This window comes from Porites lutea, chromosome 3 (genome assembly GCF_958299795.1).
Source record: "Porites lutea chromosome 3, jaPorLute2.1, whole genome shotgun sequence".
Classification (NCBI taxonomy): Eukaryota; Metazoa; Cnidaria; class Anthozoa; order Scleractinia; family Poritidae; genus Porites; species Porites lutea.
Window position 1 is genome coordinate 5738734 of NC_133203.1, and position 13503 is coordinate 5752236.

Below are 13503 nucleotides of genomic sequence, written 5' to 3' on the forward strand. Positions count from 1 at the left end.
AAAGAGAGTAAAAATAGCTTATTTCAGTTTCAGTAACAAGAGGCAAAATGTCTCTCTCTGAACCATTCAGTGTTTTAAACTCCTCAAGGGTTTTAAGGCCTGGGTCGATGGTGTGTTCGGAGCATATTATAATAATATTGAATGACAGTGATTATCTTTCGCTTGGAGATTGGGAATAAATGAAATTTTCCACAAAAGTAAATCTTGAGGACTTCTTGTGCCTTAGGCCCAGTTCAGATGCCAAACTTTTCATGAGCTGAACCTAATACATTAAATCAAGTACATGAAAACTTTGGCGTCTGAATCAATTAGAAACGTCTGCAGGCTTTAATTTGGAACAGCTCAGCCGTTCTTTTTGCCTAGCCTATGGAGTGACTTTGGAACACCTTTGATTTAGACCCCGAACTTTTCACGTACCGAACCTAATGCATAAATTATTATTAACATAACATATTTAGTTACAAGCAGTTTGACCAAAATGAACATTTTTACCTTTTGACTTTAGTTCAGTGGCAATTAAGAATGACATCTAAATCAATTCAGCTGGCCTAAATAATTTGGGTCAGCCTTAATTCAAATTAGGTTTGGCTCTTAAAAAGTTCAGCGCCTTAACTGGGCCTTAGTGCTTAATTATGGTCAAGTGACATGTCATGCGACCAAAAATTGAAAATAGAGGAAATTGGCAAATTGGTGGCAAATTTACTTTGTTTAGATGAATAGTGATTGGTTTTTCTCATAGATCAGGATAAATACACCTCACTTTTTTGGAATGAATGTGGATGAAGTTCAAAATTTAAATTTTTAAATAATTCAAGGTTAAATGAAGGCATTGAAAATGATGTTTTCCCCTATAATTTTCTATTGAAGTCCAATGGACAGTTATTCCAAAATTATGAGAAATGTTAGAGATATTAATTTTAATATGAATGCGAAGAATGTTATCAATCAATTTCTTTTCTTCAACCCATCAAAAATAATATTAATTTTGTCAATTATATAAGATTGTAGCAAAATGGTCTATCTTTTTGCTAAATGTGTACGTGTATATGAAACTTGAAAACAATGCCAGTGAATAATGAGGATGCTCGCTTGTAAACATAAAATCTGGGGGAAAAATTGGCTACATTTGAGGCCCTATTTAAAAGCCTTCCCTGTTTTCAATGTTCTTAAAACTTGCAGGGAATATTTCTTGACGATTGATCTCGAGATTGTCGAATTTATAAAAAAATTTATTGAGCGGTTTTTGGAAAAATGCGAATTTTTTAGGCATGGACCAAATTACCTCCAAAAACTGTATCAAAAGCAGATGAATGCAAGTTAATAAAATCCTTCTTACTCACGATCGCCCAGAGCAATTCCCCTCTTGTTTTGTACGCAGTTTTCAATGGAATCAAACCACTATGAGATGAAGCCGCGTTCCCAAAGCTTATCATTTAATTAAAATATTAGCGAATTGAGCGGCTAGCATGCTATTTCACTGTTTTTATGATTCTTAAAACTGCATTTCAAAATATGTCGAAAACGCTCTCATAGAATTTCTTCAAACTTTGCCATAATGGAGGCAATTATGGCAGGTACATACTCCCCTAAGCGATTTCTTCAAAAATCTCCTGGTACAGAGAAACACAAAGATAAATGAAAAATCATAATGGCATCATTACGTTGCCATGGCGACTCTGATTGCAATATAACCCAGATCATAAGAAATTTTCATCTTTATATAATACAGTTGTGGTAACTTTTTTTCCATATCTTTACTCATGCCGACATAGTTAATGCTCAAACTTGGGAGGTATCCCCCTAAAAAAATCCAGTCGAGCCACCTTAAATGGCGACCAATGTTTTATGTCTGGTGACCATTTTTATAGCTTTAGGTTGCAAACAGGTGTGTTGGACTCAAATAATAACTATTGCCATAGTACTTTTAGTGCTGTGCAGATTCTAAAAATAGCTTATGTCAAACGAGACCCCCTTATGGCTCAGACAGTCTTTGCTTCTCACTCAAAGGTTTTGTATGCGTGTTTACCGAGTGTTGAGTCAAAACAATGTTTTTTTCGTTTATTTTTATCAGGAAATGGTAAACAGCAAGAGTTGCAGCTGGGAAGAACGTAAGAGAGAGTAAGGATCCCTGAAAAAGTACTCAGAGTCGCTGAATAAATGCGAAAAATCCAGAAAGAAAGCAAAGTATGCTGTGTTTTATTAAGTTACCAGGCAGCTGGGAAATGTTTTTAAAGAAGTAGATACAGAGAAGTCAGAAATTTAATCCATCTTCACAAATTGTGCGATTTAGTTCTTCTAAAAACATAAAATGTTTCTTGACACCAGTTGATATGTGTGCATGCCCAACGGCAGAGTGCATAGTAATCTAGGTTATCTGGTGTCAACATGAGATCTGACTTGGTATTTTATTACTAGTTAGTTTCGTACCCCACGGCATACAGGCACTCCTCAGATAAAGTTGCCAATGAAAAGTTTGTTACAACATACACTAATACTACACACGCGCATACAGGATTTGAATAAAAAACTATTGCGTGACAATGGAAGATGTAATGCAGCTAAGAAGAAACTTGCACATGTGCCTGCAGTAAGTTACAAGTTTATTTCACTTGTTCAAGCTCGCCAGGTCAGGTCTGCAAACAATTTTTTCCCATAGGCACAAATTATGTATATACAGCAATTTGAAGCAGGATTGAAAGTTGCGGCTTGCTTTAAGATCTTCCAAGTTATATTAAATTCTATCTTAGTGTCTTTCAAATGCCAGACGTGCTTGCTGAGTTCTGTACTGAGTGAACTATTACCAGTACTGTTACTATACAGTTTCTGTTTTGTTTTGTTTTGAATTTGAGGGTAATTTCTGAGTACAAATCCCTGGCGGGTTGTATTTGGAGGGGTGATTTATCGGAAAGTATTTTGCGAGTTTGGGGCTCATAATTTTTTGGAGGGGCTGCGATAAGGTATCAAGACACTCACTCATAATCCGCTCTACTTTAATCCTTGATAGGTCTTTGTGCTTAAGCTAACGTTTTGATTTGTGTCTACATTATATTTTCCTGGATCTTTCTCGAATTTTGAAACTAGAATACTCCTAAAAATATCAAAAGCGCAAACAGAACTGATTGCAAACTGTTTGTTTTCAAACAGCACACTTGCAAACTCTTGTAGAAATGGCCCATGTTTGTTTGAGTCTCGCTAGGGGTCTGCACCTTTTTGTGACATCACCTGTGTGCAGCACTTTTAAATTTTTCAGTCCTTAAATACAGTGTTTATACAATGTGGTGCTTGTTTGAGGGTGTCATTTATTTGTAAGGTGAAAAGAATTGCTTCTTTTAAGTTACCAGTATAACTATAATAACAGAAACATTTGATTACATTCCCGCAGTGCTTATTCAATGGGCAGTGCTAGGTCTCGGCTGAAAACCACCCATGGGTAATGGCAACTACCTGCATTAAGATTTTAATTTATTATTTATTATTAGTATTATTATTAATACATCAACTGTAGCACATACATGTATGCACCATACCTTCATAAGCCTTTTGAATTTTACTGTATAACTCTACAGCAATCTGTCAAAACAATTGCAAACAAACTGTTGTTTATATTATCACTATCATGGAATAGCAGTTATATAGAGAATAATACATGGTCGCGCGGAGATATGGAATTTATCTTCTCGTGTTCACATTCGATATCTCACTCGTTCGCTGCGCTCACTCGTTCGATATCGATGTGAACACTCGAAGATAAATTCCATATCTCCAAGCGTCCATGTATTATTCTGTTTATTACATAAACATACTGATGACGGCGTTTTTGATGATTTTCCGAAGATTTCCGAAGATTTTTCAAATTGTCCCGAACACCAGACGAACGTTCCCGCACATTTTCCGAGAATTTCCGAAAATTTCCGAAGATGTCCGAAGATTTCCGAAGATTGCCGAGCACTTTCGAGGAAGACCCGAAGATGTTTCAATGACACACCAACGAATTTAAGTACAATTTAAGAGACAAACCTGATGTCAGTGAAATTATCGATATCTTCACATGTAAAAATATCGTATTTTTACGTGTGTTCAGATACCACATTTCTCGGTGGTAGAAATCCTTGTAAAACACTGCAGTTTATATAATAAAATAAAATAAATAAGATAGTATGTGCATTCTGATTGATTAAAAACCTATGGTTTATTGTGCCAGTAAACTCATAGAAAACTTAAAGTTATTTTATAAAACAATAAACCACAAAATTAATTTCTATGGGTTTACTGGTGGGATAAAACACCTGGGATGTTGGGAGAATACTCGAAAAGCTTGTAAATCACTCGCCTTTGGCTCATGATTTACACTTTTTCTCATGTTCTCCTGACATACAACGTGGGTTACCACGCCGGTAAACCCATAGAAAGTGTGGTCTATTGCTTTATTATTAGCCACAATATAGGATCAGCAGGGGAACTGGCATGATTTTTAACTGTTCACTTAATCTTAATACTAAATTACAATGTCAACAGTGAAAAAATCCTTCAGGCGACCACCCAGAAGCCATGGAACTCTGGTGGTATTAACCCATTCGCCCCTAAGCCGCGATCCTAAAAGCTTCCCAAAAACAGCAAATGGCTCGACAGTTATAGTTCAAAACACGTTTTTCGGCAAACTTCCCAGGAGGAGATGGTCATATTAACAAGGTTTTCAGAAACGGCTGCATGTTTTTAAGTTTCGGTCAAAGAACGATTTTGTACAACATAATGAAGGACAGCTGTTAAAGAAGAGAGGAGTCTGTCGTTTGACAAAAAATTGTAGGCTTTCAAATTTTCTCGACGCCATCTTCCTTTAAAGATCATCTTTAAACTGAATTTGGTGACAGTTGAAAACATTAAATTTTTTATTTAATGTTCTCAACTGAAATGGTTCCCTGTTGGCAAATTCTTAGGCAAAGGAAACAGAATTTTGGTTCGTGCGAACAGGTCCTAAGCTTTTTTAAACCTTACTTTCTTTTCCGCAGGATCTTGATCTGTTTGATGCGTCTGTGAGCAGCTTTAAGCTCATTATCGTTTGCCTGAAATGCAATAAAATGCACTTTATATGATTAATCAAATATTTCTATTTTTCTTTCTTTCTGAAAGACTAATTTTACCTCTTTTCTGACGTTCAAAACAGCGTGATAGTTTTAATTCGGCCTCTTCTAATTCCGCCATATTTAAATTTTACCGCTGGAAAATCGGCGGCTTGACATCTTTCCTGCGCACCCCCTTTTTGGCCATATTTAGAAGAACAGCGTTAGGGGAGAGTGGGGTGGGTAGTAAGTGGTAGTGGTGAGGAGGACCAAAATCTGATGGGCTTGCAAGGCGATTCTGATTAAGAAATCAAACTCAAACACTTATCTATCAGTATGAATACCAGCAGCTGTCTTAATCAGTGTTATTGTTTACTCTCTTATAAAACAATTCGTTACCACTTCATTTTTCCTAAAAAATGCAAGAGCGTACAGTATTTTCTGGGGCAGATTTTTGGGGCGGCGTTGATCTCGTTAATATTTAGATTTTTTTCTTTGCAACTTGAGTTTTATATTACCCTGGCTACTGTGGTTTAACACGTCAGCTACAAGGACCTCAGCCTTCAAGATAGGACTTGAAAATTTCGTCGAGTCCATGAGCACGCTGGTCGAAAGTTATGTTCACGTATTTTCCGTCTTTAAGCCGATACGGATTACCGTTGTGTGATACTTAATTTAAAGGGGAACTAGTTCTACCTCCTTATGTGTAAGCTAAGTTATAGAGAGCTTGAGTTGGCCACAAGAGTCAAAACCAGTTTGAAGTTGGACAAGCCGTAACGGCAAGATTTCTTCTTTTGATACGGCTGCCTGCATGAATTACATATCAAGTATAGTGTTCAAGCAAAATCTTGAAAGACAATGAATATTAAAAAGAAGATGCATTTGCTATAGTTTCGTAACGTTAATCGTTTCCCTCAAATACAAGCAAGAAAACCATCACCGTGCCCCTATTGTTTAATTTTACTTTATAGATTTCTCCCACACCTGGTACTCTTTCATGGACATATAGGTAGATTTGGCAGCGGAAACAGAAATTGCAAGCCATTATCGTTGGTACCGTTTCAAGAGTCATTTGATCGAGAATACCCTTGGCTAGATAATTAGAGATTAAAAATAAACTGATCTTAGTCGCCTTATACCGCTATTCCTGGACATTTTATTCGTCAGTTTTCTTTATAAACTATGAGTAGAAAAACCGATAATCTGATGAAACGAAAAACTGACATACATATTTTCCAGGAGCCGATTACTTCGGCTCCTGTGTTTTCTAAATAACCGACCCTTAGTACGGTCAATTAATAGTTATGGGATAAAAGACTACAAGGGAGTCATAAAATATGAATGAGTTGTTTGTGATTTGGGTCTTTATTGGCCAGTTTACAGACATACGAAAATAATTTAAAATTACCGTTTCCGCGCGCCCCAATGTGCAAAACGTGTAAACGTAATTAGCGCAATAAGACACCGCTAGACATACTTGGTAAAACTCAGTTCTGACAAACATAATTGAATCAAGATTCCAACCCCTTAATAACGACAAGACACCCACAGAACCAGAGAAACCTGTCTGAAGGCTCGCAGCAAGAAGTTTTAACGAACTTTGACTGACCATGTAGCTCAACTACTAATATATTACACTTCTGGCAGGATCTGGAAGGGGTTTCGCGTGATCCGTGAATTGACCAGTAAACAGAGCGTGAATCGGGATAGCCTGCGTAGCACGGCGGTTTTGGGGGGCGCGCAAAGTAATAAAGAGAAACCGCGAGGAGACTGGGACGGGAGCTTCGCCGCTTCTTCGCGCGCGCTTTACGCGCGTTTTGTGGCTTTGCCGCTCAGTCGTGCTCCCGACAAAACCGCCATGCTACACAGGCTAGAATCGGGAAAACTCATGAAAACAGTCGTGATTCGTGAATTATGTATTCGCTGTGACGCGTGATCCTCCAACATTTTAGTCCGTGAATCGAGATTTCTACCGAGAAAACAGATGTAATCATGTAATGTCGTGAAAATTGGATAGACCTACACGAGTACATGTAAATTGCCTGTCAAGATGGTTCGAAGGCCTTTTGTCATTGCTATATAGCGTAACCGAGTCCATTGTTATGTTCCATACTTGACCATGCGTGACCTTTGTGACTCATTTAGACTGCGAGCAGTGTCTTCTTTTTCTTTGTAAAGTTACTGCACGCGAAACCCAAGCACGCCAGCGGCGAGCGGTGAAGCCGCAAGCCAAGATAAAAGAGAGCGTAAGTCTTTTCGAGCGGAAGTCTTTTCTTGTCTGGTCTCAATCCTTTATTGTAACATAAAGTCGTAGTTTGCAATCGCGCTGGCTGAGATAATAACTACACGGATTTTAAGAGAAGAGGTGGACTGCAAAAGTAAAGGTCTGGGAACAAACCCAGAAGTCAACTTCGCACTAGAATAAACAAAGTGGGGGGCGGAGGAGTCGTAGCCTCTTCCATCCCCAAACAAGACGCTTAGAGCCATGAATTTCCAAGTCTTGTAGACGGAAGCGGAATACTTCAAGGTAAATTAACAATTAATGATGCTGGTTATGGTGAATTATAAGTGTGCTTTTAGCCAATCAGAATCGGGGAAATATTTTGAATGAATAATAATATTTCTTATTTTACCAATGTGTTTTATGCACAGTTAGCATTTACGGAAGTATAAATCTCCGCTTACATGCTTGTACAAGAAATGAAGTTGTTCAACATTTTCTTATCTTTGTACTGGAAATCATTTCGGCTCAAATTTATAAGTTTAGACGCCAAAGCTTAGAGACCACTAGGAAGTGAGGACATATCAATGTGCTTTGAGACTGTTTTAAGAAGTGAAAGAATGTTCGCTTTGTGATAGCCAATAATGAATAAAAAATAAAAACTTTATCTTCTGCGACGTGACTCAAAAGAAAAATAAGAGACTGCTAGTAGAGCTTCAATTTCTGTTTATCACTCTACGGGGGGGCTTGATTGTATTGCTCCAATAACCTGCTGGTGTAGTAGAGCTTTCACGCAATGAAAAATAAAAATGCAAACCATTCAATACAGAAGGACTAGAATCTGGGAAATAAAAAAAGATAAATATACAAAAACCCTTGTCAAGAATCAGGTCTGTGAAATATTTCAAATGCAAGATATTGGGAAAAACGGTTTACCTAAATTTATAAAGCTTTGTATGGAAACGCCATGTTGGTGTCCCTTTCAGGAACACCAATATGGCCGCCGGATACCAACAGAAACATCTGTTTCCGAGTTTCTCTACTAATCCGTGAATTCTTCGCTTGAGGAACTCATAAAGATTACAGTAATATTTATTCTGAGACAAGGAATGTTTAGATTGCAAAATCTCCCAAAATCGGTAATGTTTTTAACCCACATAAGAGCTTTCCCGGCCGCCAGCTAAATGCCTCGTCACGCAAAAGCCTGGAAATTCAAGCGACCTCTCTCGCAAAACGAAGAACCCTTTCGAACCAAAAATTTGTTTATGTAAAGGTGTTTAGGTACTGTAATACCTCGTGAAAGTAGGAACTCAGAAGAATCGATAGTTTCTTAGTTTGATTTTTGGTGACGTCACGTGCAACCCAACTCATTGATAGTCAACTTCGTGTCCGTCCAACAAAACAAAACAAAAGATCGCCAGTTTGATCACCATACTTTTTGTTTCCTACCAATCACGGGGTCATTTAACAGATTTAAGACCAACTCTTGCCTTTAGTAGTCTAGCAACCACTAAGAATCATTGCTGCATTGATGAACTTGATCGATTCGTCACCTAATCGCGTGATTCGTGAAATGACTCCAAAAGGTAGCGTGATTCGTGAATGTACGGAAATTTAACTTGCGATTCGTGATCCAGACCCCTCCCCCCCCCCCCCCCCCCACCCCACTCTTCCAGACCCTGTTCTGGAATTCTACTATGCCGGGGCTACATCGCTTCCAAGTTCAGATGTAATCAGAAATTAACTCTGACTTCCATCGTTTTATCCTTTTGAAAAGTTACTAAATAAACTACTTCCCAGGAGAATATCAAAAGCGCGGCATTCATGGAAAACAGGTTCATTAGCTGATTTTATCAATAACGCGTTTGACCACAAGGCATTTAAGGGTCAAACAGTTCACAATACACAGCTTTACTCAGACAGGGAGCACCTATTCATTAGTCATCCAGAAAGGTAAAAGCAATGGCGAGGAAAGAACTCAAATGGTACGATATTTTCTTTGCTCTTCTTGGAACCATCTTAAGCTTTGCCGATCCCATCACCGATATTCTTACACTGGTGGAATTTTACCACGCAGGTCAAGCGACAGGGTTCGTTTTGGGGCTCTGTTTCATAATTTTACCATGTTTACTTTGTTTATATCTTAAATGGCTTGACGTACGCAATGCCAGTCTCGCGAAAAGGATCGAAGCTATACTTTTTTTTGGTCATCCATTCTTTCCAGCCTTGTTGAATATAGGAACGCTAATTTCCTATCTAAAGAAACTCTGGCGGAGCAAGCAAATCCAACCTGTTCGTTCTGAAACCACTGACGAGGAAAAGGAACATCTTGTTCTTCTGAAAACCAGTAATTTTTTTCTTCTGTTTGAGGCCTTTTTTGAATCAGCTCCTCAGTTTATAATTCAGCTGTACGTCGTGGTTGTTCAACAGGAATCGGTGACGATCGTTCAAATAATTTCCCTGCCTGTGTCTCTTCTTAGTTTGGCTCGTGCTGCAGTAATGTTTGACGAGATTCATCATTACGACGATACGAGAAACGATGAGATGAATTTGAAAAATAAACTTCTACATTTTGCGACGCATGTGCTTGTTTTGGGCAGTCGACTCTCTGCAATTGCTTTGTTCGCCGCAAGCTACAATTGGTTTGTTACGACTGTTTTGTTCAACCATTTTATCGTGATATTTATATGTGATGCCCTTTGGCTTTGTTGCAGGGACGAGCAGGATGTCATGTTAAGAATTCTATCGAATAGCCATTTCTACTTCCACTGGCTACGAGATGACACGTCAATGATAATACTTGCTGCATTAGCAGAAAACCGAAAAAGAGAGCTTAGCAAAATGATGGTGTTTTCTAATGCGCTGTTTATGGTAGAAAACTTTTCCATGATCCTGTTGTATTTAGGTCAGTTCTCTCACACCTGGTACTCCTTGCCAGTCACCATTTGCGTCTGTTTGTTTACTGTTCTTGGAGCAACTATGAGGCTTACTCACTTTTATTTCTTAGAGAGGGTATTCCATAATCAAGTTCAAGAGAATGAGTAATAGCCTAGTAACACATGCAAGTAACAGCCAACTCGGAAAACCTGACGTACTAGAAAAAATCATGGATACACCACCGCGAAGACTATGAAGCCTGCCAGTTATAGCAGATCATGACAGTTGCCAAAAAACCGAGCTAAATGTCCCTGACGGTTATTGCCAACGAGCAAGCCGAGCGAAGACGGTCGGCTTGCGAGGCGGCCAGCTTAATGCCCCGCGAAGTATTGCAGCAGGCAAACAAACGAACCCTCAAAGTTCGGACACTGTTCTCTGCCTCACCACTGTACTTGTACGAACTACAACTCGCTATTTCAAGTTCGCGCTAACCTGTAAATGTTATTTCCCTTTCACTGTTTGAAACTCGACAAGTTTAAGGTTCAAAAATGTCTAAGCAGAAGAATAAGAGCGATTTTAAGGCCAAGAGCATGGCAGAAATGTAGAAACGAAGAGTGCTTGTAGTGGAAATTCTCGCCTCAGCAGTTAAAATGGTTTTATAAACATTCGAACTAACACCGGTGATGTAGGCAAATTCTTTTTCTTTCGTTGGCACTTAGCGAAAGCTAAAACTAGTTTATATAACACCTTTAATTATTATAACGGCGAATAGCACAATCAATGGTCATAGCATGCATAACACCTTTAATTATTATAACGGCGAATAGCACAATCAATGGTCATAGCATGCAGTTATAGAAATAGAATTAGCTTTAAAGTAAACCATGCAAAAAAAAAAACGCCCCCAGGCCGGTCAAACATGATGCTTCTGCTAAAGGTCTGATTTTCTTAAGAAAACGAAAATCGAGGATCACGCCTTGCCTTTTAATCCCAGATGTCTAAAATATGTGGTATCACTGAAGGCCGTTAGTGATTTAAGTAAGTTCAAAATACTGGTTATGTAAATTTGCGAAATCGTTAAGACACAAATAACTGCAACGCAATTTAATTGACTAGACAATTAGAATAGGCAATTAGAATCTGCCTTCAATAAAATTCGCGTTTATCAGGCACTATGTATAGTGTACAATTCTTATCTACAAATTTTCAGGAGAACATGCAGAGATTCCTACGCTCAATGTGTAAATTTCAGCAAGAATACTTGCATTTGCACGGCGATCGATCGTGATAGGGATTGGAAGAGCAACGAGCCGAATAAACAATAAACCAGAATATTAGCTTATATTTTGTGGTCCAGTGGATTAAACTGACCGCACGTGACTCCTAACTCAGGGGCACCCAACGAGAATATAGTTCAAAACCACTTAAACATAGCATTGTTAAACGTGTTGTAGTATTTAAACCTTAGATATAGGCATATTTTTATCCCCTAAAAATTTTCCATCTGTTCGGATTTCCTAGCTGAAAGTCTAGTGATCCGAAAATTATAGGAATCAAAACTTACCTTTTCGAAAATTTCAGCCAGAAAAAAGGCTCCCGAAAATTATAGGTGACCTTTTCAGGGTGAAAATCCGTTAAAAATAGGCAATTATACCATTTTTTAGATGTTCGAAAATCCTAGGAGAGGAAGGCAAACAAGAAATTCTAAAACAAATGTTTCGAAAGTTCTAGATCTAAAATAGTCTTCCGAACAGATATTCTTCCGAAAATTGTGGTTGGGTGCCCCTGCAAACTACTTCATTCTCTTAGGCTCTTGCCGTTCTAGTTTGTCATCTATCTTCATTCTAAACGTATGTTCAGGCATAGGTTTTAAAATATGGCCTTAAAAATTTGATAAATTTAGCTTTCTTGCAACCTTTACATGAAAGTAGAGAAAAATCAAATGAAGCTATGTAATCATGATATTTGCTCAATACAAGCGTTTATTTTGATTTACTCTTGCCCTTCATATTAACTTCATTCTTAATATCTGGTACATTCAGCGCGCAAGTCGTTTTCGGAAAAACCCTCGAGAAAACTTGCGCGATTCTGTTAACGATTGAAGGATACATTATCAAAGTTGCTATAATGGCGGCTGAGTCGTCTTAATGCTTATTTCTCGTAACGATTATCTCATTCCTCTAAAAATCATCATTAGGAGGCCTGGGAAGGTGACTCTAAAGCCCCGGCTTAACGATCAAACAATTTCGCCCAACAGCGTGTTGGAAGAGAATTTTTTACATTCTTATCCAACATTTTCCATTACAAACAATTTTTTTTTATCGTTTAGCCATCACATGTCGTGCAAGGCAAATACAGTATTGCCTAAAATATGTGGCTAAGGGCTGTCCAGTTCCCTTTTCGCTTCTCTGGGCATGATCCCCTCTCCCTGGAAACACCTGAGGCGAAGAGAAAGTTAAAAACTGGTTGCAAAGTGTTTATCGAAAGAGAGAATGCTGTGTCATGGCTTACGTATTTTCATTCTACTGGCTACGACTGATGACACATCATTGCGAATACTTGGAGGGTCAGCACAAAACGGAAATAAAGACGTAAGAAGAATGCTTTCTAACGTGCTATTGTGTGATTGTATGTTTCTTGGAAACAGCCCACCTACCCCTCCCCTAAGCCAACATTAACACTTACCTTCTCACTCAGGGCCAAATGTTAACCTAGGGGAGGGGTAGGTGGGCAGTTTCCCAGAAACGTATAATGATCCGAAAACATCACCCTGATCCTGTTGTTTTGTTTCACGTTTTTCCCCCACACCTGGTACTCTTAGGCACTCACCATATATGTCTGTTTAGTGACTGTTCTTGGAATCGTAACGAAACTTACTCACTTCTGTTTCTTAACGAATGAATAAGATGGTTGATCAAATACCACCGATCGAGTGCAGTTCTCGAAGCTCCCGGTAATTACCGGGCCCGTTAAGCTGTTTTGTTTTCCATTTTAGAAGGGAGTTTTAAAAGTTTTGAAAATTATACAGTAGAGTTATTAGCTAACGAAACAAAATGGACTTCATTAGAGGTCAGAACACACCCTACTTTTCTTGAGACTTTGATTTAAAATATGATTCCGGGCCCGTTAAGTTACCGGGACTTTCGAGAAACGGGCCCCTGGACTCGTGTAGTAATCCCGTCGAGATTGCAGCATTATAAAACGAGGGTAGATTATAGTCTGATCTTGTATTGGTGCGTCTAAAGTCTGTATCTGATCTGTGTCTTTATGTACATGTATGTAGCGTTACTGTAAAAGTTTAAGAGTCGCAACTGGGGAAAGTAGTGTCGATTGGGACACAGATTTAAT

The 13503-nt window shown here is 38.5% G+C and overlaps 1 protein-coding gene across 1 annotated transcript; it reads left to right on the plus strand.

Annotated features, from left to right (window-relative positions):
* Window positions 1–9240: 9240 nt before the first annotated feature.
* Window positions 9241–10877, plus strand: LOC140931477 (XK-related protein 6-like). The gene has a single exon (XM_073381288.1). The coding sequence runs from the start codon at window positions 9241–9243 to the stop codon at window positions 10321–10323; it is 1083 nt and encodes a 360-aa protein (XP_073237389.1). The 3' UTR covers window positions 10324–10877.
* The last annotated feature ends 2626 nt before the right edge of the window (window positions 10878–13503 follow it).

Excerpts from the sequence above, each read along its gene's own strand:
- LOC140931477 (XM_073381288.1), top strand. The coding sequence starts at position 9,241 with ATGGCGAGGAAAGAACTCAAATGGTACGATATTTTCTTTGCTCTTCTT.